The sequence below is a fragment of the Sarcophilus harrisii genome, chromosome 5, assembly GCF_902635505.1.
Source record: "Sarcophilus harrisii chromosome 5, mSarHar1.11, whole genome shotgun sequence".
NCBI lineage: Eukaryota > Metazoa > Chordata > Mammalia > Dasyuromorphia > Dasyuridae > Sarcophilus > Sarcophilus harrisii.
The window spans coordinates 7313553-7336484 of NC_045430.1; the positions used below are offsets into that span (position 1 = coordinate 7313553).

The 22932-nt window shown below is 51.3% G+C and overlaps 2 protein-coding genes across 3 annotated transcripts; one reads left to right on the forward strand and one right to left on the reverse strand.

Moving 5' to 3' along the window:
- Positions 1–970: 970 nt before the first annotated feature.
- ODF3B (outer dense fiber of sperm tails 3B) lies at positions 971–5074 on the reverse strand. 2 transcript variants are annotated; one of them, XM_031938234.1, is made up of 6 exons: positions 5003–5074; positions 4346–4608; positions 2986–3087; positions 2530–2651; positions 2266–2406; positions 971–1358 (listed from the first exon to the last, which is right to left on the reverse strand). In XM_031938234.1, the coding sequence occupies exons 2-6, from the start codon at positions 4452–4454 to the stop codon at positions 1278–1280; spliced, it is 555 nt and encodes a 184-aa protein (XP_031794094.1). In that variant the 5' UTR covers positions 4455–4608; positions 5003–5074; the 3' UTR covers positions 971–1277. The 2 variants fall into 2 exon arrangements, with proteins under 2 accessions (XP_031794094.1, XP_031794093.1); XM_031938233.1 differs by having other exon boundaries at positions 4346–5072.
- A 12915-nt stretch (positions 5075–17989) lies between these two features.
- On the forward strand, positions 17990–22541 carry KLHDC7B (kelch domain containing 7B). Its single transcript, XM_003775334.3, has 2 exons — positions 17990–19883; positions 20529–22541. Exons 1-2 carry the CDS (start codon positions 17990–17992, stop codon positions 22493–22495), a joined length of 3861 nt encoding a protein of 1286 aa, XP_003775382.3. The 3' UTR covers positions 22496–22541.
- Positions 22542–22932: the final 391 nt, after the last annotated feature.

Here is a 22932-nt window from a genome sequence, read left to right on the forward strand (position 1 = left end):
TGTATAATTAATAGACAGTAGAGCTTGGATTTGAACCCAAGACTTCTGAACCAGAACCTAATGAACCGTCTGCGGAGCAACTCTTGTTGCTGGGTCCGAGTCCTGGTGAGAACTGAATGCTGGAACCAAGTTTCACTCATCTCCAGGACAAGCTTTGGGCAGCCCAGCCCTGTTTCCAGAGTCCCCCTGGCTTTCGCAGGAAAGCCAGTGCCATTGAAGTAACTGGGCTGAAGCCCACTACCAGCAGGCTGCTTGTGCTAGCGGAGCCAGGGTGTGGGTTGTGGCTGGAGGCTGGGAGAGGGCCCATTCCCGGTGTGTCACCCAAAAGGACTGCCTTGTGCTGGTCCCCAAGTATGGACGAAGCATCCCTCTTCCTGAACAAAAGACTGTAAACCTTCTGTAGACAGAGCTGCCTGCTATTCCCTGGCCCAGGGTTAGGCAAAGAGCCAGATGCTCCAGATCTTCCCAATGGGGCATCCCTAAAACGTGTGTATAGAGCTCCCAGGTTTGTAAAACACTTTGCTCACAGTGGAGGAGACAGTGGAGAGTTATTATCTCCATTTTGCCAAGAAGGAAACTGAGGTAAGAGAGTCATATAGAGGTTTCCCAGAAAGCTCAAGAAAAGGTTCTCAAGTTGCAAGTGGAACCCTTCTGTTTACTCCTTTTACCTCTTTCTAACATCTGGCTCAGAAATCTTTATATTCTTGATATTGAAACAATTAAACCTTAATGTCCCTCTGGGGGAGGGCGGGACCGAGGGACCCACTGGGGAAAGGGGAGCAAGGAAAGGTTTTTCCTCTCCCCCCACCCCTCAGATTCGGGACTTCCTAACAGGACTCTGCAGTTTGCAGGGGCGAGTGCTTGTGGGCGCCCCGAAATGGGATCGGAGAGCCGTTCAGTGACTCTCTGCCTGCCTTCCGCAGGCCCCCGCGTTCCGTTAGCTCAGGTGAGGGGACAAAGGAGCAGCACATAGAGGTCAAGGTTTATTTCCGCACTGGGCCACAGGCACACGGACAGACAGACTAACTGGGGCTACGGCTCGGGGCAGGAGCTCCAGCAACGGCAAGGGTGCTCGGGGCTCTGCGACCCAGCCTCTGAGACTTGGAGGGAGAATACTCTGCGGCCCTCCGGGGGCCTGCTTTATGCGGAGCGGAAGGGAAGCGGCGCTACGGCCACACACGCGGACGCTCAGGGGGGTGGGGGCGGCTGGACCCACTGACGGAGGAGGGGACCGGGAGAGATCTCCGTCCCTTCTCGCGGGCCTGGCCTCCCAGGAGTTACTCCTGTGGATCCATGATAAGCGGGGCCTGGTATTCCGAGTGGCGGATGCCGAAGCTGGGACCGGGGGTTTGGCGAAACTGCAGGGGAGAGAGGGAGCTGGGAGCGGGAGCCCTCTGCCCCCGCCTCCCGCCAGGCCCCTCTTCCCCTTCCTGCGCCCTTCACCTTTCTGAGGTCCCTGGGCCCCGGGAGCCCCCATCTGCCTGAACCTCTCTCCCCTTCTCCCACCTCTCCAAACACTCTCGGAGCAGATGCTGGGGGCTCCTCTGAGTCGTCTCTGTCCCTCTCTTTTTGTCGCTTTCTTATTCTCTCATTCTTATTTTCTCTTTGTTTTCCTGGCTTATTCTTTTTCTCTTATTTTTTCTCTCATCCTCTTCTTCACTTTTTTCTCATTCTTTCTCTTATTCTCCCATTATCTATTTCTAGCTGTCTCTTTATCTTGCTCTTATTCTCTGTCCGTTTCTCTCTCTCTCTATCTTCCTCCCTCCCTCTCCCTTTCTCCCTGTCTCTTTATCTCTCCTTTTCTCCCTTTCTCCCTCTCTGTCTCTTTCGCTTATTCTCTGTGTCTGTTTCTGTCTCTATCCTCCCCTTCTCTTCCTTTTCCCCCTCTTCCTTTCTATTATTGTCTCTATCTCTCCATCCTCCCCCCTTCTCTTCCTTTTCCCTCCTCTTTCTTCCTTTCTATTATTGTCTCTATCTCTCCATCCTCCCCCCTTCTCTTCCTTTCCCCTCCTCTTTCTCTATTATTCTCTGTGTCTCTTTATCTCTACATCCTCCCCCTCTCCCCCTTTCTCCCTGTCTCTATCTCTCTTACTGTCTCTTTTTCTTTCTCTACCCTCCCCCCTTCTCTTGTTTCCCCCTTTATTATTCTCTGTGTCTTTCTCGATCTCTCCATCCTCCCCTATCTCCCTTTCTCCCTTCCCTCCCTGGTCGCCCCCCCCCCCCGCCTGTCAGCTGTTCCCCAGTTTGAGATTCCCTGTCCCCCACCTGTTGAGGATAGTAAGCGGCGGGACCAGGCTTCCTGGTGATATCCTGCGGGATGGAGGTGCGGGGCTGCATGGTGAACTGGGGAGCCTTGGTCTTGTACACCCCGGGATTCACCTCTTGATAAGCGCAGGGGCCTGGGGTCTGCGGGGGCGGGGGTGTGGCCATTCAGACCTTCCCGCCGGGCCCCCTGCCTCGTGCTCTCTCCTCCTTCCCTCCCACCCCACCGGCCGCGCCCCGCTCCCAGCTCTCCGCCCAAGTCCCCACCTTGCTCAGGTCTTGGCAGAAGCTGCCCACGGAAGTTCGGCCGCAGATGGAGTAAGTGGGAGCCGAAGCCTTGTGGATCAGACGGCAGCCCAAGAGGGAGGGAACCGAGTAGGCCGCGGGACCTGGGGCACCGGGAGGAAGAGGAGAGCGGGTTGAGCAGAGCGGTGATGGCGCGGGAGATCTGCTCCCTGCCTGTTGGGGTGGGGGTAGGGGTGGGGTGTGAGCCCCTCCTTCTTGTCTTGGACCTTTAAGAACTTTCTTTAAGATCCTCACCCCCCCCACCTTATCCTTTCATTTTACAGTTGGGGAAACTGAGGCCCATAGACGGAAAAATCCCCACACTCTGGCCAGCTCTTGGGGCGGGAGGTGTGCGTGGGGCCGGCGCACGTGCGCGTCTTTCCCCCAGTATTTAGTTGCTGTTCCAGGTCAGGTCTGGAAGGCAGGAGAGGCGCTTACCGGGGGTCTCGGCCTCCTGAAGGTCTTTGGTACGACCGGCCATAGAGTGCCCGGGGGGCTTGGGGTATGCGACGTTGGTGGCCCGCTCTGGGAAGTAGCGACCTGCAGGGAGGAGGGCTGCTGTCGGTCCTTGGGTGGTGCGGGTGGAGGGCCTGCGCTGGGGACATCTTCAGGTGGGCTGTGGGATCCCTTAGGGGACACTCGGACCCTAGATCCGTAGGTGACGGGGGCCAAAGAAGGGAAGTTCGGGCCTGAGGGCCGGCCGTTCGGGTCCCACTGAGGTGCCGAGGCGGGATCTAGCTGCATGGTCCACGGCAAGACCTCAGGGCTGTCGGGTTGGGATTCTCCGCAGCGGGGATGGGCAGTCCCCCAACTGCGTCCTATGGGACATGGGAAGGTAAGCCCTGCCGGGGTTTGGGGAAATTGGGAAATAGTTTAGAGCCGTATTGGGGGACGGGGAGGGGCTTAGATTTGGGACAGGCTGGATGGGAGAGTTGCTTGGGTCCTCTCTGACCAGGGCCGGGTGGGAAAAAGGGATTGGGGCCGCCGTAGGGGAAGGGGGCCGTTGGGGCCCCGAATTATGGCCTGGGATTAGGTGGGGGGGACAGTCATTTTTTGTTGGGGATTTTGTGGAAGGCGGGTGTGGAAACGGGATGGGTCGATCTTGTAAATGGGGAGGGAGGCAGGGGAGGGGTAGTGGGGGAGGGTCCCCAAGTTTTCCCAGAGGTCCCAGACCTCCAGGGTCCCCACAGTGTCGAAGTGGAGGTGGGGGGTGGTAGTGGGGGGTTTTCCCGGGGGGGTTAAAGGACCCGGGGGAGGAGAGAGAGAGAGAGAGAGAGAGAGAGAGAGAGAGAGAGAGAGAGGGGAAGAGAGAGAAGAAAGAGAAGAGACAAGAGAGAGAAGAAGACACAAAGAGAGAGAGACAAGAGAGAAGGAAGAGAGAAGAGAAGAGAGAGAGAAGCAGAGACAGAAAGAACAGAGAGAGAAGAGAAGAAGACAAGAGAGAGGGAAAGAGAAGAAGAACAAGAGAGAAGAGAAGAACAGAGAGAAGAGAAGAAGAGAAGAAGACAAGAGAAGAGACAGCAGAAAGAGAGGAAGAGAAGAGACAAGAGAGACAAGACACAGAGAGAGGGCAAGAGAAAGAGAGAGAGACAAGAGAGAGACAAAGAGAAGACAGAGAAGAAGAAGAGCAGGAGAGAGAGGAGGAGACAAGAGAGAGACATGGAGACATGGAGTGTCTGGCTAGTATATGGCTAGTGTATCAACTCTTCTAGTTGCACCAGCTGCCCTGGGTTTGGGGGCTGAGTCCCGTCTCCCTCCTTCGGCCCTCTCCGCTCCCCCTCCCCTCGAGGTGCCTTACCGGTGCTAGGGGGCAGCATGTACTTGGGTCCAGGACCAGAGTGAAGTGCTGCAATGGGGCCCCGGGGGCGGTGGGGCCGCCAAGTGCCCACCCACACACTTTTGTCCATCCCGGACTCTTGAAGAAGTTTGCGGCACCTGAGAGCCAGGAGGTGCTGGGGAAGCCCCCCAGAGACCAGCTCTGGGAGGGCGCACCAATCTTCCCGGCCGGTGGCCTTCGACTGCCGGGCTGCGGCCGCCAGATCGGCCACGCCTCCGGCCGGTCTCCGAGAAACCGGACAACAAACAGAAAGAGCCTTTGGTTGGGAGGAATTGGGGAGGGGGGGCGAGGGGGGCCCCGAACACCGAGGTCACCCCGCCTCCGGAGACAGAATCCAAGGAGCCCCCGCCCCCGTGTGCGCCCCGAAGTGGCAAGAATCAGGGAGGAACCTCGGGGACTCGCGGAGGGGTTGAGGGGATCAGGGAAAGCGTGAGGTTCATAAGGAGACTCTGAACGGATCAATGAGAGGTTTGGGGGTTCCCAGGGAGGGGCTCTGGTGGGGCAATGAGAGGGATGGGATGGGGATGGAGATCTCGGCTCCGACGCTAACATCAGAAACGGTTTTGAAAACTGGGGGGAAGGGAGCAGACCGGCAGCCATCTCCGGGGTCCCACTCACCAGTTTCGCCTCCAGCAGAAAGGTGGAGAGGAGCCTGAAGATGCAGCGGCTCAGAATCAAACTGACCATCCTGGTGGGAGGCCCAGGTCCCTAGGCTTGGCCCTAGCCCCGCCCCAAATCCTATTGTGGCCCCTCCCCTCACCCACCCCAACTTTTGTTTCACCAAAACTTTTGCTGGAGCTGATCGGAGCCCAGGGTTGGGGGGCTGGACATGTGGGTTCCAATCCCAGCTCTATCTCCAGCATATGAGAACTATATTATATATATTATGATATCACTAACTATATATATGAAGTGATATGATATAATATATCATATATATATCATATCATATATGATATATATATCACTATGATATAGTGATATGATATCAACTATATCATATATATTATATATAGTTAGTTATAGAACTATATCATATATATTCATATATATAGTTAGTGAAGATATAGTTCTCATATGCTGGAGACAGAGCTGGGATATATAGATATACACACACACACACATATTATTGACAAAACATATGCATGGGTAATTTTTTAACATTGACCCTTGCAAAACCTTCTGTTCCAACTTTTCCCCTCTCCCTCAGATGGCAGGCAGTCCCATACATGTTAAATATGTTAAAGTATATGTTAAATCCAATATAGGGATGCATATTTATACGGTTCTCTTGCTGCACAAGAAAAATCGGATTTAGAAAGAAGTAAAAGTAACCTGGGAAGAAAAACAAAAATGCAAGTAAACAACAGAAAGAGTACAGATGCTATGTTGTGGTCCACACTCATTTCCCAGAGTTTTTTCTCTGGGTGTAGCTGGAGTTGGAACTGATTTGGTTCATCTCATTGTTGAAGAGCCACGTCCATCAGAATTGATCATCATGTAGTATTGCTGTGGAAGTGTATAATGATCTCCTGGTTTGGGTCATTTCTCTCAGCATCATGTAAGTTCATGGAAGTCTGAGAACTGTGTCTTATCCCTTTAATTTGTGCTTTAATTCCTTTACAAGCCTGCCCCAAGCAGAGGCAAGGAGCAGACTGAGCATCAATGATTGCTCTCAGGATCCCTAGTGTTCTCTGAGGTCAGCTGGGAGGGACCTTAGAACAGAGAATATCAGAGTTGGGGAGGGGTCTTAGAGCTATGAAAGGCAGAACTGGGAGAACTTAGAACAGTGAACGTCACAGCTGGGAATGGCCTAGAACAATGAAAGTCAGCAGGGAGAGACCTCAGAACAGAGCTGGGAGGAGCCTTAGAACAATGAGTGTCTGGGGTGGCAAGGGCCTTAGAACAAAGAATGCCAGAGCTGGGAAGGAACTTAGAACAAGGGATGTCAGAGCTGGGAGGGAGCTTGGAACAGGGAATGTCAGAGCTGGGAGAGGGCTTAGAACAAGAGATGTCAGAGCTGGGAGGGAGCTTAGAACAGGGAATGTCAGAGCTGGGAGGGAGCTTAGAACAGGGAATGTCAGAGCTGGGAGAGGGCTTAGAACAGGGGGTGTCAGGGCTGGGAGGGAGCTTAGAACAGGGAATGTCAGAGCTGGGAGGGAGCTTAGAACAGGGAATGTCAGAGCTGGGAGGGGGCTTAGAACAAGGGATGTCAGAGCTGGGAGGGAGCTTGGAACAGGGGATGTCAGGGCTGGGAGGGAGCTTGGAACAGGGGATGTCAGGGCTGGGAGGGAGCTTGGAACAGGGAATGTCAGAGCTGGGAAGGAGCTTGGAACAGGGAATGTCAGAGCTGGGAGGGAGCTTGGAACAGGGGATGTCAGAGTTGGGAGGGACCTTAGAAATCATTGTTGCCAACCTCCTTGTTTTGGGGTTGTGGAAACAGACTCAGCAAGAGAAAAGGACATGGCCAAGTTCATAAAACTAGGCAGTGGTGAACTTTGAATGGGGATCTCTTCTAAATCCAGAACCTTTCTCACTAACCCTGCTGCCCCATGAAAGTGGACAACTCTACAATAGAAACCATGGCTCAGCCTTGCTGAGGCACCTGGTACCTGGATGAGACGAGGGGGGAAACGGAAGATTTAGCCCCAATTTGTAGTAGATCAATATCATCTAGAAGAGTAAGTGCAGGATTGCTGACTGAGAACACCACCTTTGCTCAGGTGTGCTGTGATGAAATTCTCATTGTTTCATCTCACTGGACCGGAGGCCTTCCCAGGTCACCTCACCTTTACCTGTTCTCCCCTCCCTGACATTTTGCCCCCCCCCACACACACACACAATAGACTGGAAACTTCTGGTTACCAGGGGCTCCTGCTACTGCTTTGCATTGGTTATAGGACAGGAACACCAGGCTCTCCTTTTCCTTCCCGTAGGAAGCAGATCCCATAGCATTTGTCAAGCTAGAGTTCTATTGTTCTTTATAGATTCTTCCTGAATCATTCATTCAAATCAACCAAGAGGCCTTTGTGAAATGCTTCCTATGGACCAGGCATGTGTTAAACTAGAGACACGAAGATTGCAAAGTTATAACTGGCTTGTCCCAATAACCAATAATCCCAACAGATAAACATCTCCTAAACTCCCAGAATGCATCAAATCCTGTGGACACAAAGATAGAAATGTAATGAGCTATCTTTAGAAGAGAACGAGCGTTTATTAAATACTCTGTGCCCAACACTTTATAGATATTTTATCTTCACAACAATTCACAACTATTATCCTCCCACTTCACTCCTCTCCCCCCATTTTACAGATGAAAAAACTGAGACAGGTTAATTAACTTGCCCAGGGTTGAAGTTACTGTTGGGGCTGGATTAGAACTCATCTTTCCAATTCCAGGTCCAGGAGTCTGTGCACTTGCTGAAAGGAGCTTTTCTTATTCTACCAATAGCTCCTGCTTCCATTATTTCTCTCACAATAACACTGGGAGGGAAAAGGGAGAGATGGGAATCTTGAAAGGACTGCCATCCACCTTCTATAGAAGAAGATCACCAAGTAAGTGGCAGAGTTGGGGTTCAAACCCATGATCCTTGACCACATCAATTCCATTGTGACCTCAAGGCTCAGGCAAGCCATTGACAAATGTAGGTCTATTCATGGAAGGTGGTTTTTTGGGGCGGGGAAGAGGCACATAGTGTTCATCACTCTTCTGTCGGACCCTGGCCAGCACGAGCACCTCAGTCAGCAGGAAGGATGGATGCCCGGCTCTGTAGGTAGGGCATATTGAGTGCTGGGTCTCTGTCTGGTCCCTGAGAATACCTGTTTGGGTTTTTTTTTTTTTTTGACCTCTCTGAATTTCCCCTTTTTTGGTGGAGGAAAAGGATGAGCCATTTCTTCTCTTGCACCTATTTCATCCTTGTTTTTCTATAGAAGAAAAACAGAATGGGGGAGAGAATAAAAGAACACCACTTGTACTTTGGTTTTCTATTTCTTTTGTATTTTTTAACCTCTGGTGCAGATTCCAAGAAGGAAAAAGGTAGCGCCAAAGGGCAAAGGGCATAAATAATGAGTGCTATCCAATTAGTGTTTTGAGCAGATGGGAATATTACCCAGAGTTTTCTCCTGGAGCTACTATAGACCTGGTGGCTGTTCAGCCAAAGGGAATTTTCTTTTGTTTCTCCAATTTCCCAGAATCCAAGAAATTGAAAAAAAGGGGAGTGAAAGCTGTCCCTCCCATTTCTCTTCATGAGATTTGGCAATGTACAGTCAGGAAGTTATAACATGTGTTATAGAACTTCTATCATTTGCATTTAAAGTCATATTATTAAAAATGATGTGACCACAATATGCTAAGTAGGTGAATGAATCTCTGGAAATTAAATAAGATGAACTGAGATCGAAATAGTAGATTTCATTTTTAATATTTGAGCAATATTTCATTTACTGGATTAGATTGGAATCTGGGAACCCGGGAGTAGGGAATTCTGCATGTTCCAGCAGGAAAAGTCAGATAGAAAGTAACTGTAATTAGTCTGGAAGCAATTTTTGCAGATCTAGAGGAACAGCCGGAACAGAGTGCCATCTGATGGCTAAATCTGACATCAACTCGCTCCAAGTTAATTCGAACTCCTTGGCTGGATTTTTACTTGGGTCTCATACAAATAAATCCACATTCTAAGCTAGAAGTAGTCGGAAGTAGTAAAGTCACATATAAGAATATTGATACTGCGGAAATATCAAACTGAAGAATATTCCTTTTCAGCTGAATTTGTTTTGCTGATAATGTTGAGTCTCAGTTTTTAAGTGTTTTCCATATTTTTATTTGAACTTCTTGGCTGCATTTTTACTTGGATCTCACACAAATGAGTCCACTTTCTAAGTTACAACAGAGATATTTACCTATCTCATATTACTGTTTCCATGTGTATATACCACATGTTGGCAGTAGGAAAGTCTGTCTATATTATCTATATTAGCTATATGTATCTATATCTATATCATCTATATTAGCAATACTAATATTGGGGAAATGTCAAAATGAAGAATATTTCCTTTTCAGCTGAATTTGTTTTGCTGCTATATTGAGTCTCATTTTTAAGTATTTTTCATATTTTAAATCCTTCCAGTCTACATTTTGCTATTTGCTATGGAATTTTCTTTCCAAAAGCATTATTATTATTGTCATTCCAAAAGCATTGTTTGAGAATATCATAGATTATTAATGCATTCTGCCCAATGCTTATAGTAATATTGCACGGCTATTAATGTTGCTCGGACTTGATAGTAGTAACATGATCTCGATGCCTCTGCTGCTTAATTGCATGTGACATTGCCTGTCTTCTCATATGCTCTCAGGTAACATTGCTCTATAGAACCACATGTTTTTTTTTGCATTTGTATGTATGAGCTATGACTCAGCCCCATCCAGTGTCTTTGGGGTTCGTTTGATCCTGGTGATTTGACTCCAAAGTATTAGTTTATTTTTTTAACTCATGTCCCTACCCCAAAATTTATTTTAGAGGAAAGCAGTCAATTTTTATCCTCTTCAGGAAATCAGGGGTCTATGCATAAATGCAGAAACATAAAGTCTTCAAATAGCTCCTTAGATTCACCCCTAGAAGGTAAAGACTCCTTTGGGGGACTATGAGTTGATCAATAAGAAATTATTAAATGCCTACTTTGTGCCACTCCCATTCACCTTGGACTTAGTCTACATAAAAAATGGACTCACAACAAGGTCAGGGTTGGCAAAATTCAGTTAACAGGTATTTATTAAGTGTTTATGATGTGCCAATCACCACTAAGCCCTAGGAATACAAAAAGAGGAAAGCTGGGAAACATTTTTTTCTTGGCAGAAAAGGAAACAGTACATATGGTATATATTATAGGTGCTAAGGCACAAGTTAATAAGCTAATTTTCAGAAAACTGGTGTTTTTGTCTCATTTTTTAAACTCAAATTTTAAAATATAGTTGTTAATATTTTTTACAATTTGGTTGAATTTTAATTTAGTTTTATAAATAAAAAATAATGACCTTTATGTTTGAGTATTCAAGAAATGTTTGCCTCAGTAAAGTTCACTGGATATACTTCCTTGTGACATGTGCTACAGCTGGTTAGGATCTCATCTCTAATGGGTACATTTGGCACATGGCTCAACTTCTCTAGGCTGTAGATTCCATATAAAATGATGCGACAGCAGGATGGACTAGATGGCTCCTGAACCGATTTGCATGGCAGCAAAGGGCATCATAGGAGAGGGGATCGAAAGGGATCTTTTCACCCTAGCTCCTTTGCCATGTTGCTAAGCAGAATTTCAGGAAGGATTCGAAGGAGACCTAGTTCAGTGACCAAAGCAAATACAGAAGTGAAAAGGGAGTGTGAGACTTCATTCAGGTGAGAGTTTCAGACAAAAGGGGTTGAAAAAAGACAGGTTTAACTTCAGTCTGAATCCTTGTGGCTTGGCTATGGTAGAAAGGGTTGAGTGAAATCTTTTAAGGGAGATTAGAGTCAGGTTTCATATCTGAGCTCTATTGAAGTCCTGTGGCAAGTGACCAAGCGGCAGGTACAGATACCTGGGAGCCGTGACCAAGCGGCAGGTACAGATGCCCAGCCTGCTCATGGTCAGGGCACTGGGTTGTCTTCTTGCTGGACCCATGAATGGATCACTTATGACCCACCTGTGGTAGAGTCTTCCAAACTTGTATTGGACCCATAAGCCATAGCTGAACATACCATCCTCCAAATCTACACTGATGTCTGTGATTGTGATCTTTGACAAGGAAGGATGAACAATCCAGCAGATGGCAACAGAGAACAATGATGTGAGTAGAGAGAAGGGGAAGGTTATGAAAAAGGGAGGAAAACTTCACAAACTGCTTGGATATATGAAGGGGTGAGAATGAGGAATTAAAGATGAAATTGTGTGAATATGGAACACTAAAAAGATGGTAATCCCTTGGACAAAAACAGGGAAGTCTGGAAGAGGGAAGGATTGGGAGGGGGAAAGAGGAAGCCAAGGAATTCTTTTGGACATAATGAGTTTGAGATGTCTCTGGTCATCTAGGTTGAAATATCCTATAGGCAGTTAGTGATGTGGAACTGGGGCTCAGGAGAGAGACAAGAGCTGGATGTATAGATCAGGGAATCATCTTCATCGAGATGATAATTAAACCTGTGTGAGGTAATGAAGCTACCAAGAAAAGGCATGTAGAGAGAGAAGAGGGCACAGAACAGATACGGATATATTTGACGGCTAGGGATGGGTCCTGACAAGGAGACCAATGGAGGCCGATTGGGCAGGTAGGAGGAAAACCAGAAGAAAGCAGTGGAATGAAATCCAAGGAAGGAGAGTATCCTGGAGAGGATGACCGATAATATCTAAATAACACAGTCAAGGAGGAAAAGGATTAAGAGAGGGTTATCTGTTTTGGCCATGGTATATTTGGAGAAATCAGTTTCAGTTTTGATATGAAATTGGAAGCCAGATTACACAAGACTGAGGAAGGAGTTCTCCAATTGATTACAAATTTTATTCAAAGATAATCAGAGGTAATGAGGATGGCTTTTTCTATGAGAATAACTGAGAAAAGGAAGAGAGATAGAAGATAATAGCTTGAGGGGATAGAAAAGTCAGTCAAGACTGTGTTTTGTTTTTAAGAATAAGGGAGAATCATCTGGGTATGTCTGTAAGCGATAGGTTAGATTTAGATTAGAGAAGGATACCCAAGAGAGTGATCTGCTGGAAGAGACAGAAGGAGCTGTTCATAAAACAATGGAGGTCTCTCCATTTGAGACTGGAGTAAAGGAGCAGAGAATAGACTTTGACATCAAGGGTTTGAGAGATGTTGGGAAAGGGAGAATAGGGAGCAGTAAATATCATCCATCTCACTCAGTTATTTGGTGGATCAAAAGTGATAATAATAACATATATGAAATGTTTTATAAACCTTAAGGTAAGCAGTACATAAATGATTATTATGATCATTGTGGTCCTACAGATAAAACTATACACTGACTTCCGACCTGGAATCCTGTGTTCCTTTGTCCTGTGCCCCAAACCTAACTCTGTGTTAGCCCTCCCCACCATGCTGCTGAATGCCCCTGGAGGAATCACAGAACTGTGGCTAACTGGAGCATCTCTCTACAGGGTCTAACTCAGCTGGATCCTCATTGTTGCCTTCTGTTCTTGAGAGATTCTCTCTCTCTATTCCTCTGCATAAACTGTTTATTTCAGACCTTCTCTTCCTTTTAAAAGCCTTTCCATCAGAGCTCAGAGTGAAGGAGGAGATATACCCTTTTTGGCAAAGGATCTTGATCCCTATTTTACTGAGCTACATTCGCACAACACTAACTGCACCATGAGCATCTCTGCCTGGAAGTTCACTGGTACTTCCGACTCAACATACTCCAAACTGGATTCCCCTCGAAAATAACTTGCCTCCAAATTTTCTCATCTGTGTGGTGGATAGCACCATCTTTCCAGCCATCCAGAACTGCAATTTGGAATCATCCTGTTCTCTTCTCCCTGCCCCCTTCCCTCAAATCTGATCGGTTCTTTAGGGAAAAAACCCAATATAATTTTACTTTAAATTTAAACACTTATTAAAATGGGCATTTCCATACATTTATATAGAGTACTATAAGTCATTTCCGGGCAGAGAAATGAATTCAAACCTCAGACACTAGCTGTGTTACCTTGGGCCAGTCACTTAATCCTATTTGTCTCAGTTCCTCATCTATAAAATGAGCTGAAGAAGGAAATGGTAAACACTCTAGTGTTTTTGTCAAGAAAACACCAACGGGTTCACAAAGAATTGGCCACGACCACCACCAAATGTGTATATAGGGTAGCTAAGTGGTACAGAGAATAGACCGCCGGGCCTGATCTCAGAAAGACTCATCTTCCTGAGTTTAAATATAACCTCAGACACTTACTAGCTGTGTGATTCTGGACACGTCATTTAAGTTTTTTTTTTGTTGTTGTTGTTTCAATTTTGTCATCTGTAAAATGAACTGAAGAACTAAATGACAAATCACTCAAGTATCTTTGCCAAGAAAACCTTAAATGGAGTCACAAAGAGCCGGATGTCACTGAAAAATAAACAATATGTATATATATATATACACATATAAACAAAAAAAGAAAATTCTACCTGTTATTGAAAAAATTATTTTTAAACATTAATAATTTTACATTCTAATTTTATATTAATTTTACATTAAAATTTATTTTGAAAATTCTTTTTCCTATTTATGAGTTTGCAAAACATCAACAAACTCGAGCATTTTCATATACAAAGAATCTCTATTACAATCAGACATTCAAAGGTCGATCAGCATTTATTAAACACCTAATACATGTCAGACATTGTCCTAAGTGCTGGGTATAAAAGAAAGGAAAAATAATCCTTGCTCTTGAGGAGTTCTAACGGGGAGACAGTATATGAATAATTATGTACCCGCCAGATGTGAAGTATAAATGAAAGGTAATTTCAAAGGGAAGATACTAGTGACAGGATAAATACAAATTAAATTCAATATGGTAGGACTGTTTATTTGAACTGCCTTCTGTTCTCTTCTAGGTATTTTTAAATGCTCTTCTCTTTGTCCTGTCCCTTTTGGGTCACACTTTTGACTAGCCCTCTCTACTCTTCATTACAGTCTTCTCCCCCCAAAAAATTAACATCCGCCTTCTCGAGTCTTGGGATTCCTTGGATATCTGGGTTCTGGAGCTTCCCGTGTTCTTCCAGTTCTTGTATACTAGAGATGTTCTCATGGGCTGGGCTCTGTCCTGTCTGTTGGACATTCTCCAGACCCAATAATTTCATCGCCCTTTTCTCTCTCTCCTTCCTCCTTTCTTCCATTGAAGATTCCATGAAGATTGCTTCCCCTCCAGTGATTATGACTTTGAAGTTGTATCAAATGCCAGAGCTAGAGATTTTAGAGAAGCCCTTACTCCTTTCAAACTTACCTGATTTTACAGTTAGGGAAACTGAGGTCTAGATAGGAGAAGGGACTTTTTCAAGATTTCATGAGCAGGAAGTAGCTGCCATACTGGTGAGGAACCTCACCTACATCTCAGTTTTCCCTTCAGATGTGGGAGTGGGTAGGTGAATGCTTCCGGATCATAGGTCCATGGCTGGATGGGACCTTAGAGATTATCTAGTTCAACCCCTTCATTTTATAGTTAGGGAAGCTAGGGGGAGCGAGCTTCCCAGATCACAGCAGGCTGAGAGGCTGAGTCTCTGTTCTTCATAGATGAGATCTTTTCTTTCTATAAGTTAGGCAGGAGGCAGAAGGGACGGGAAGTCAGATCTCGAAGTGAGTGGCCCCTTCTGCGGAAATCCCCAGCTGGGCTTGGCCTGGTTAGCCACCCCATGCCAGGCCCCAGAACCCAGAGAGGTGAGGGGTGGGGGCTGTGGAGGGGGCAGCTCTTGGCTCAGATGGTTTCCCCAGGCTGGCAGGCTTCCTGGAAGAAGAGGCTGCCCTGTGTAGAGTTACCAGATTGTCCTAGTGATAACAGAGGAGAGGCAGTGGGCCAGAGATGGGAGTAGGGGAGGGGAAGGGTTCGGCTTAAACTGGGGAAGACACTGAAGCCCTGGGGACTCCAATGCACCTCAGCCCTGCCCTATTGGCTGCTGGGAGGGGGGTCCAGAATCGGGGGATACTGAGCCTTCTTCTCTTCATAGTCACCAGCTCTGGGGCAACACCCATTCTCAGCTAGCTCCTCCTGGGGCTTTTCCTGTCAGGGCCATGACATCCTCATTCCCCTAGTCTCAGCAGAAAACATATCCCTAGTACCCCATCCTTTCCCTTCTCCTGTCCATTGCAGCAACTGGACTGGCCTCTGCCCAATCTGTCCCTTCTCCCCGGTCTGTCCTTTCTCCCCCAACTGCAGCCTCCAACTGCCATGAACACCTCTTCTGGGTTTATTCACCAGGAAAAAGTAAGGAAACAGAGCAATAGTAGTGATAATAACAGCTAAGATCTGCCATGACTTACAAATAGGATCTTGGTCAGTCCTCACAACAATCCTGGGAGATAGGTGCTACAGTTAAGGAAACTGAGGCAAACAAGTTACTTGCCTTGCCTCAGGTTACCTGGTTAGCAATTATGTGAAGCTGGATGTGAACATGGGTCTTCTTGTCTTCAAGACATCAGTGCTTTATCTACCACAACATCCAGATGCTCTTCAAACTCAGAAAGGATGCAGCTGGAAGGTCAAAAACTCTTTTTTTTTTAATTTAATAGCCTTTTATTTACAGGTTATATGCATGGGTAACTTTACAGCATTAACAATTGCCAAACCTCTTGTTCCAATTTTTCACCTCTTATCCCCCACACTCTCCCCCAGATGGCAGGATGACCAGTAGATGTTAAATACATTAAAATATAAATTAGATACACAATAAGTATACATGACCAAAACGTTATTTTGCTGTACAAAAAGAATCAGACTCTGAAATAAGGTCAAAAACTCTTGAGGTCATGGCCAGCCCCCAACTCCCTGATTCTTCAACATTTGTTGTTCGTGTCATTCTCGTTGGATCCCCTCTGTTCGTCCCACTCTGGATCTCTCCCTCTCCTCCCTTCTCTGTATTTCTGGGTCTCTCCTACTTCCTCTGTCTCTTGGTTTTGGTACATAGTAAGCACTTAATGAATGTATCCTTCACCCCTTTCACTCATTCATTTTTTCCTCTGATGCCTGAGGCAGGTGTGAATGGGGAAGAATAATCAGGAAGTTCTTGGTTGGCTAAGAGGGATTGGGGGAATTCATCAAACCAATGATCTTGGGTCAGAGTTGGCGGGGAGTAGGAGTTCTTGAGGATCTTATTCTCTTCCTATGTCTCTTGGCTTTGAGAATAAGGTCCTTAAGACCTGCATGTCATTCCCGTTAGATCCTCTCTCTATGTCCCTCTCTGGATCTCTCCCTCTCCTCCCTTCTCTGTATTTCTGGGTCTCTCCTGCTTCCTCTGTCTCTTGGCTTTGAGAATAAGGTCTTCCATGGCTCTTAACAATGCCAGGCCAGTCCCAGTGGTCTTGTGATGGAGAGAAGCCATCTGCACCCAGATGGCTGTGGGAACTGAGTGTGGACCACAACATCGCGTTCTTACTCTTTTTGTTGTTAGTTTGCATTTTGTTTTCTTTCTCTTTTTTTTCCTTTTTGATCTGATTTTTCTTGTGCAGCACAATCATTGGGGAAACATGTATAGAAGAATTGCATGTGTTTTAACATATTGAATTACTTGCCGTCTAGGGGATGGGATGGGAGAAAGGAGGAAAAAATTTGGAAGGTTTTGCAAAGTTGAATGTTGAAAATTATCCATGTATATGTTTTGAAAATAAAAAGCTTTAATAAAAAGAGAGAATAAGGTCCTCAAGAACTCCTACTCCCCTCAAACCTGACCCAAAATCATTGGTTTGATGAATTACCCCAGTCCCTCTTAGCCAACCAAGAACTTCCCATTGTTCTTCCCCATTCACACCTGCCTCAGGTGTCAGAGGAAAAAAATGAATGAGTGAAAGCTTATGGCCCCCAGGTGGCAGCTGGTCAGCACTGGGGATGGCCAGGAGTATGGGCCCCTTCCCCAGAGCGATCCCCACCTTGACAATGGCTCAGACTGACCCAGAGCCAGCAGTCAGAAGGGCCTTGCTAAGTGAAGTCAGGGTCAGGGTCCTGGGCCATCAGGATCCAGGGGAGGCAGCTGCAGTCCCGCTAAGCTTCAGGACCTGGGACAGAGAACAACATTTCCCCGATGCTCTGTCTCCAAACTTTTCCCTTTGGGAATAGGCCCCGGCAATGGGCTCATGTAGCCTGTACCTGAGCAATGGGGCAGGAAGGACAGGTAGGGGACCAGAGAGCCAAGCGAAGGGGAGGGGAGTTGCCAGCTCGGAGGCCGAGGGACGGGTCTCTTCCCGGGAGCCCCTGACTGCCCCACGCCCGGCCGCTCTCCCTTCTCCAGCCCCAAGAACCCAACTGGGCTGGGCACCCTGCTGTGGTGGCCATGGCGGGTCCACCATTCTTGCCACGTGGCTCCAACCACTCGGCGGCGCCGGGCAGGAGATGTGGGACTCGGGAGGGACGGGGCTCAGGGCACCAAGGAAGAGGCAGAAGCTCTTGGATGATGTAAGCGGCGGCTGGGGGAGCGTGGACCTTGTGTTCCTCCTTCCAGGCCCCCCCGGCCCCAGTGGAACAGACTCGGGTTTCTGATAACTCAGGTTTCTGCCTCATCGAATAGCTTGAGATCACGTCTCCCAGGAGCGTAACAGTTTCCTCCCCAAGCCCTTTCCCATGTGTCCTCATTCTCCTTAAAGCTTCCTACCCCTCACTTCCCATCCTACCCAGGCCCCAAATACCTCTGGGCCCGCCTGTCCCGGGCCCCTTCAAGGTCTGCATCCTCTCCTGGGCCATCTCCCCCTCCCCGGCCCCAGGACCACCTTAACAGCGGGAGGGGCTGTGGGGCTCCAGGCCAGCCACCAGACCACCTGCCAGTCGGTCTCAGGCACAGATAAGGGAGACAGACGCCGAGCCGCCCTTGGTCCCCTTGCTTCCCTCCCTTTGGGCTCCCCGGCTGTGGGGCCGGGGCCCGAGCCCAGCAGGATGGCCCTGAGTTTCTCTGAGGCGGACGGCGATGGGGAGGACTTGGTGGCCCTGACTCTGGCCCAGGCCATGCTGGCGCTGGCCGTGGTGGCCGCCACCGCCTTGGCCCTGCACTGGCTAGGATCCGGCTCCGAGCAAGACAAAGACGTGGCCAAGCAGAGTCCGGAGTCTGGCCGGACCCAGGGTCCCCAGGACGGAAAGATGGCCCAGCCCCCCGCCCCGAAGGCCAGGCTCAGTCGCCAGGACCAGGAGACCAAGGCCCCCGAGACACCATCGGGCCCCCCGGTCCCCGGCCCCAGGGAGCAGCCTGGAAGAGGCCCCCAAGACCCCGTGTCTCCCGGGGACCCAGATGGAGGCCCGGCCCCGCGGGCCACTCCCCAGGCCAGAGCACCCAAGATAACTTCCAGGGTGGCCCCTCCAAAACAGGCTGGAGATGGCTCCCAGGTGCCCCTTCACCCACAGAGCAGGGCTGGCGCTCCACCAGGGCTAGGCCCCCTCCTGATACACTTCACCCCAAGGCACCCGGACCCTTGGAGCGAGGGGGGGCTTGGAGGCTCAGGGCGCCCCGGCCCCCTGGTAGCTGCCCCACCTGGAGAGAAGCCAGACAACGGGCAGCCCGCGGGCCAGCGGCAGAAGGGGGCGCCCAGTCCCAGAAGCAGGCGCCGAGTTCGAGGGCTGGGGCCGGACCCCTTCAGCCTGGGTACGGTGGTGAGTGTGTGGGATGCCATTGATGTGGGAAGCTCCCTCGCTGCCAGGGACCCCCTGCTTGGCGGGCTCCTGCCCCAGGCCCCGGGCACCAGATTTGTGGCTCCAGCAGACACTCCTGCTGGCCCTGCACCTGAGGAGAAGTGGGCCCCCCCGTCCGGGAGCCCCCAAGTAACGGTCTTGGGGAGCGGTGGGGGGGGAGGGCCCATCTTCCTTGCCTCGGGAGCCCCAATTGCTGTTCAAGGGGGAGCCGACAGGAAGTCAGGAGGGGGAGGGCCCAGCCCTGGGGGGACAGAGCTGCCAGCATCGGGTATCCCCAGCCTTGCCGTGTGGGCCCCTGCCCAAGCTGTGGCCCCAGAGCCGGAGGAGAGGTGGCCCTGGAAGGAGAGAGAACTCCTGATAACCAGCAGCTTTAGCCGGCCCCCCAATGCCCTGATCCGGCAGCTGGAGGGTTATGGCCCAGCGTCCACACTCACCATCAGGAAGGAGACCAGCGAGGCCATCCCAGCTCCAAGGCAGCTCGCTCCAAATCCCGAGGAAGAGAGGAAGGGACCAGTCCCGACCCCTGCCTCCCCAGAGAGCACGAGCCCAGCCCAGGACCCCCAGTTTCCTAGCACCTCCCCAGGTTTAGCGCCTCTAGTTGCTTCGGAGCCGGGGAGTAGGGTCAAGGAGGGGCCTGAGAATACTCTTCCATGCACTGAGGGAGAAGCTGGGGATATCCAGGCTCAAGAGAATGCTCCCATTATCCAGAAGGGTCCTGGGTTGAGCTCATCCTCTTCCTCAGGTCCTTCTCCCAGAGCCCGCAGGACCCTAGGATCTCTAACCTCAGTCACTTCTCCCATGGAATCTCCAGCCTCAGTCCCTGCACCCACAGGGTCTCTGACCTCAGCTCCTGTACTTAAAGGGTCTCCAGTCTTAGCCCCAGCACCCTCAGGGTCTTTGACCTCAACCCCTGTACCCACAGTGTCTCTGTCCCAAACGCCCCTGTCCTCTGCTCCTTCACCCAAAGAGTCCCCATCCTCAGTTCCTGTACCCAAAGGGCCCACCTCCCCAGCCTCTGCATCCACAGGGGCCCCAGCCTCAGCCTCTGCATCCACAGGGGCCCCAGCCTCAGCCCCTGCATCCACAGAGTCCCCGTCCTCAGCTCCTGTACCCCAAAGATCTACCTGCCCAGTCCCTGCACCTAAAGGTTCCATGTCCAAAGCTCCTGAACCCAAAGAGTTACTATCCTCAGTCCCTGAACTCAAAGTGTCCCCATCTGTAGGCCCTGCATCTCAAGGATCCCCCTCCTCAGTCCCTATACCTACAGGGTCTCCAACCTCATCCCCTGCACTTACAGGGTCCCTGACCTCAGCCCCTGTACTCCCAGCATCTCCAACTTTATCCCCTGCATCTCCAGGGTCCTTGACCTCAGCTCCTACATCCTCAGGGTCCTTGTCCTCAGCCCCTGTGTCCATGGTGTCACCTTCCTCAGCCCCTGCACACTCTGGGTCACCAATCTCAGCTCCTGCACCCTCAGGGACCCTGATCTCAGCCCCTGTACTCTCAAGGCCACCATCTTTAACTCCTGCACTCTCAGGGTCACCAACCTCAGCTCCTACACCCTTAGGGTCCCCATCTTTAACCCCTGGATCCTCTGGATCTTTGACCTTAACCCCTGCACCCTCTGGGTCCCCAACCTCAGCCTCTGCACCCTCAGGGTCTCCGATCTCAGCTCCTGCACCCTCAGGACCTCTGACTTTAGCTCCTATACCTACTGTGTCTTCCTCCTCGATCCCTGCACCCTCAGGATCCCCGATCTTAGCCCTTGCACCCCCAGAACTCCCTCCTTCAGCTCCCATTGCCCAAGCCTCATTGCCCAAGGATCTGCCACCTGGGAGCCTTGCCTCACCTGTCAGGAGTTCCCAGAGCCCTCTGGGGGTTGAAAGTCCAACAGCATCTCCAGCCCTGGACCTACCCCCGGGGGGCCGGTCTGTCAGGGCTCTGCCCCCGAGCCCCAGTGGCAGCTGGGGAAACCTTATTTCCATGGTTTTGCGGAGCCATCCCTTCCCCAGCTCAGAGAAGGACCCAGGGGAGGTGGCTTGGACCAGCCCTGCAGAGAATTTGGGTCCTGCAGCTGGGCCCTCCCCAAGCAGCAAGACGGGGGAGCTCACTGCAGGGGGAAAGGGAGTGGTTGAGGAGCCTCAGGTCAGGGTTAGGGCTCCCCCACCCTCAGAAAGATTGGAAGCCCCAGGAGCACCCGTTCCCAGTGACCCCAGGGGCCTGAATGGGGCCCAAGTGGAGGAGAAAAGGATGGCCGAAGCGGAGCTCCGAAGTGTCGCCCGGGGGCCCTCACCTCCCCTGGAGCCCCTTGGCCACCGGGAGGAAAGGAGGTCGGAGGCAGCGCCCCCCCGAGAGGCCCTGCCTGACGGGCAGCCCGCACCCCGGCCCCGGAAGCGCAGCATCTGCCAGGTGGCCGACAGCCTGGCCCAGAAGGTGAGCCCGGTGGCCCCCTCCCAGAAGGAGACCCCTGCGGGGCTAGTAGCCCCCCTCTCCGAAAGGCAGCTCCAGGACAACCAGCTGATGGCCTTCCTGAGGCGCCCCGGGACCTGGGGCACGGTGGAAGGGCAGCGCAAGCCCAGCCACCCCCCCGAGGACCTCCCCGGCGCCGTGGCGGCCCTGCGGCGGCACCTGGACCTGGGCAGCTGTGTGGAAGCCCTGACCTTCGCCCAGCAGCACGGCCAGCTGGCCCTGGCCGAGGAAGTCTACGCCCTCATGAGCGACAACTTCCTCCTGGTGCTGGGTGATGCCCCGCTCTACCGGCAGCTCAGCGCGGGGGACCGCGAGCGGATCCTGGCCCTCCGGAGCACCCGGGGCCAGGCCGTGCTGGGGGTGCTCGTGCTGCCCAGCGCGTACGGGGGGGCCCGGCCGGGCTTGGCGGGGGGCTCCCAAGCGGCAGAGCCCCCAGCTTCCCTCTCGGGGCCCATGGCCCGCACGTACCTGCACATGTTCGAGCCTGGCAGAAACGCGTGGCTGCCCCTGGCCCTCGTGCCCGAGGAGGCCCCGCTGCGGGGCTGTGGCGTGTGCACCATGCACAACTACCTGTTCCTGGCCGGGGGCATCAGGGGCTCGGGGCCCGGGGCCGTCTGCACCAACGAGGTCTTCTGCTACAACCCGCTGACCGACATCTGGACCCAGGTCCGGCCCATGCTGCAGGCCCGCGCCCAGCTGAAGCTGGTGGCCCTGGAGGGGCTTCTCTACGCCATCGGGGGGGAGTGTCTTTACAGCATGGAGTGCTACGACCCTCGCACCGACCACTGGACCTCGCGCGCCCCTCTCCCCGCAGGCACCTTTCCTGTGGCCCACGAGGCCGTGGCCTGCCGGGGGGACATCTATGTCACGGGGGGCCACCTCTTCTACCGCTTGCTCAAGTACAGCCCCCCGCAGGACTGCTGGGCCGAGTGCCCCTACAGTGCCAGCCACCGGCGCTCCAGTGACATGGTGGCCCTGGGTGGCTTCCTGTACCGCTTTGACCTGCTGCGCGGGGTCGGCGCCGCCGTGATGCGCTACAATACGGTCACGGGGTCCTGGAGCCAGGCCGCCCCCCTGCCCCTTCCCGAGCCCATCCCACTCCGGTGTGCGGTCCTGGGGAACACCATCTACTGCCTCAACCAGCAGGTCACGGCCACCTTCGCTGTGTCCGAGGGAACGGCGCAGTTCGAGGCTCGCCAGCTGAAGCCCTTCCCTATGGGGGGGAAGGGTGTTCTCTGCCCCTTTACCCTGACACTCCCCACCCTGTCCCCGCTACAGACCCCACTGTAAGCTCACAAAATCCTGCTGGCACTGGGTGATGAGCCCTGCGAGGACCCGGGATCCCCCACCCCCAAGAGTGCTTAGAAATCTCTTTCCTCCTCAAGCATCCTGAAATCCTAGGAGGTGTCTCCTTCTACATGTCTCGGGTGCCAGGGCCACTCAGGGGACCCGGGGAAGGAGGCCGGGTTTGAGTCTATTGACACAAGCTGTGTCTGCACCTCCTGAGCCCTCAATTTCTTGGATAAGAGGCTCCCAGAAAAGGGGCAGGGAAGAGGCTGTCCTGCAGGCCTGGGGTTTCCATGGGAATCCCTGCTTTGGGCTGCCTTTGGAGTCAGCTCTGTAGAGTCTCCCCCCTCCCATGTTTGGTTTTCACTTCTGGCCTCCCTTCAAAACCCGAGAGATGATGGATCTGAAAGGGGAGCCTGGTGGCCTGGGCTGCAGAGCAG

Excerpts from the sequence above, each read along its gene's own strand:
- KLHDC7B (XM_003775334.3), top strand. The coding sequence starts at position 17,990 with ATGGCCCTGAGTTTCTCTGAGGCGGACGGCGATGGGGAGGACTTGGTG. Across the intron at positions 19,884-20,528 it reads CCCAGTCCCTGCACCTAAAG|CTCCCATTGCCCAAGCCTCA; the intron begins GTTCCATGTCCA and ends TCCCTCCTTCAG.
- ODF3B (XM_031938234.1), bottom strand. The coding sequence starts at position 4,454 with ATGGACAAAAGTGTGTGGGTGGGCACTTGGCGGCCCCACCGCCCCCGG. Across the intron at positions 3,088-4,345 it reads CATGCTGCCCCCTAGCACCG|GTCGCTACTTCCCAGAGCGG; the intron begins GTAAGGCACCTC and ends TCCTCCCTGCAG. Across the intron at positions 1,359-2,265 it reads CCGCTTACTATCCTCAACAG|TTTCGCCAAACCCCCGGTCC; the intron begins GTGGGGGACAGG and ends TCTCCCCTGCAG.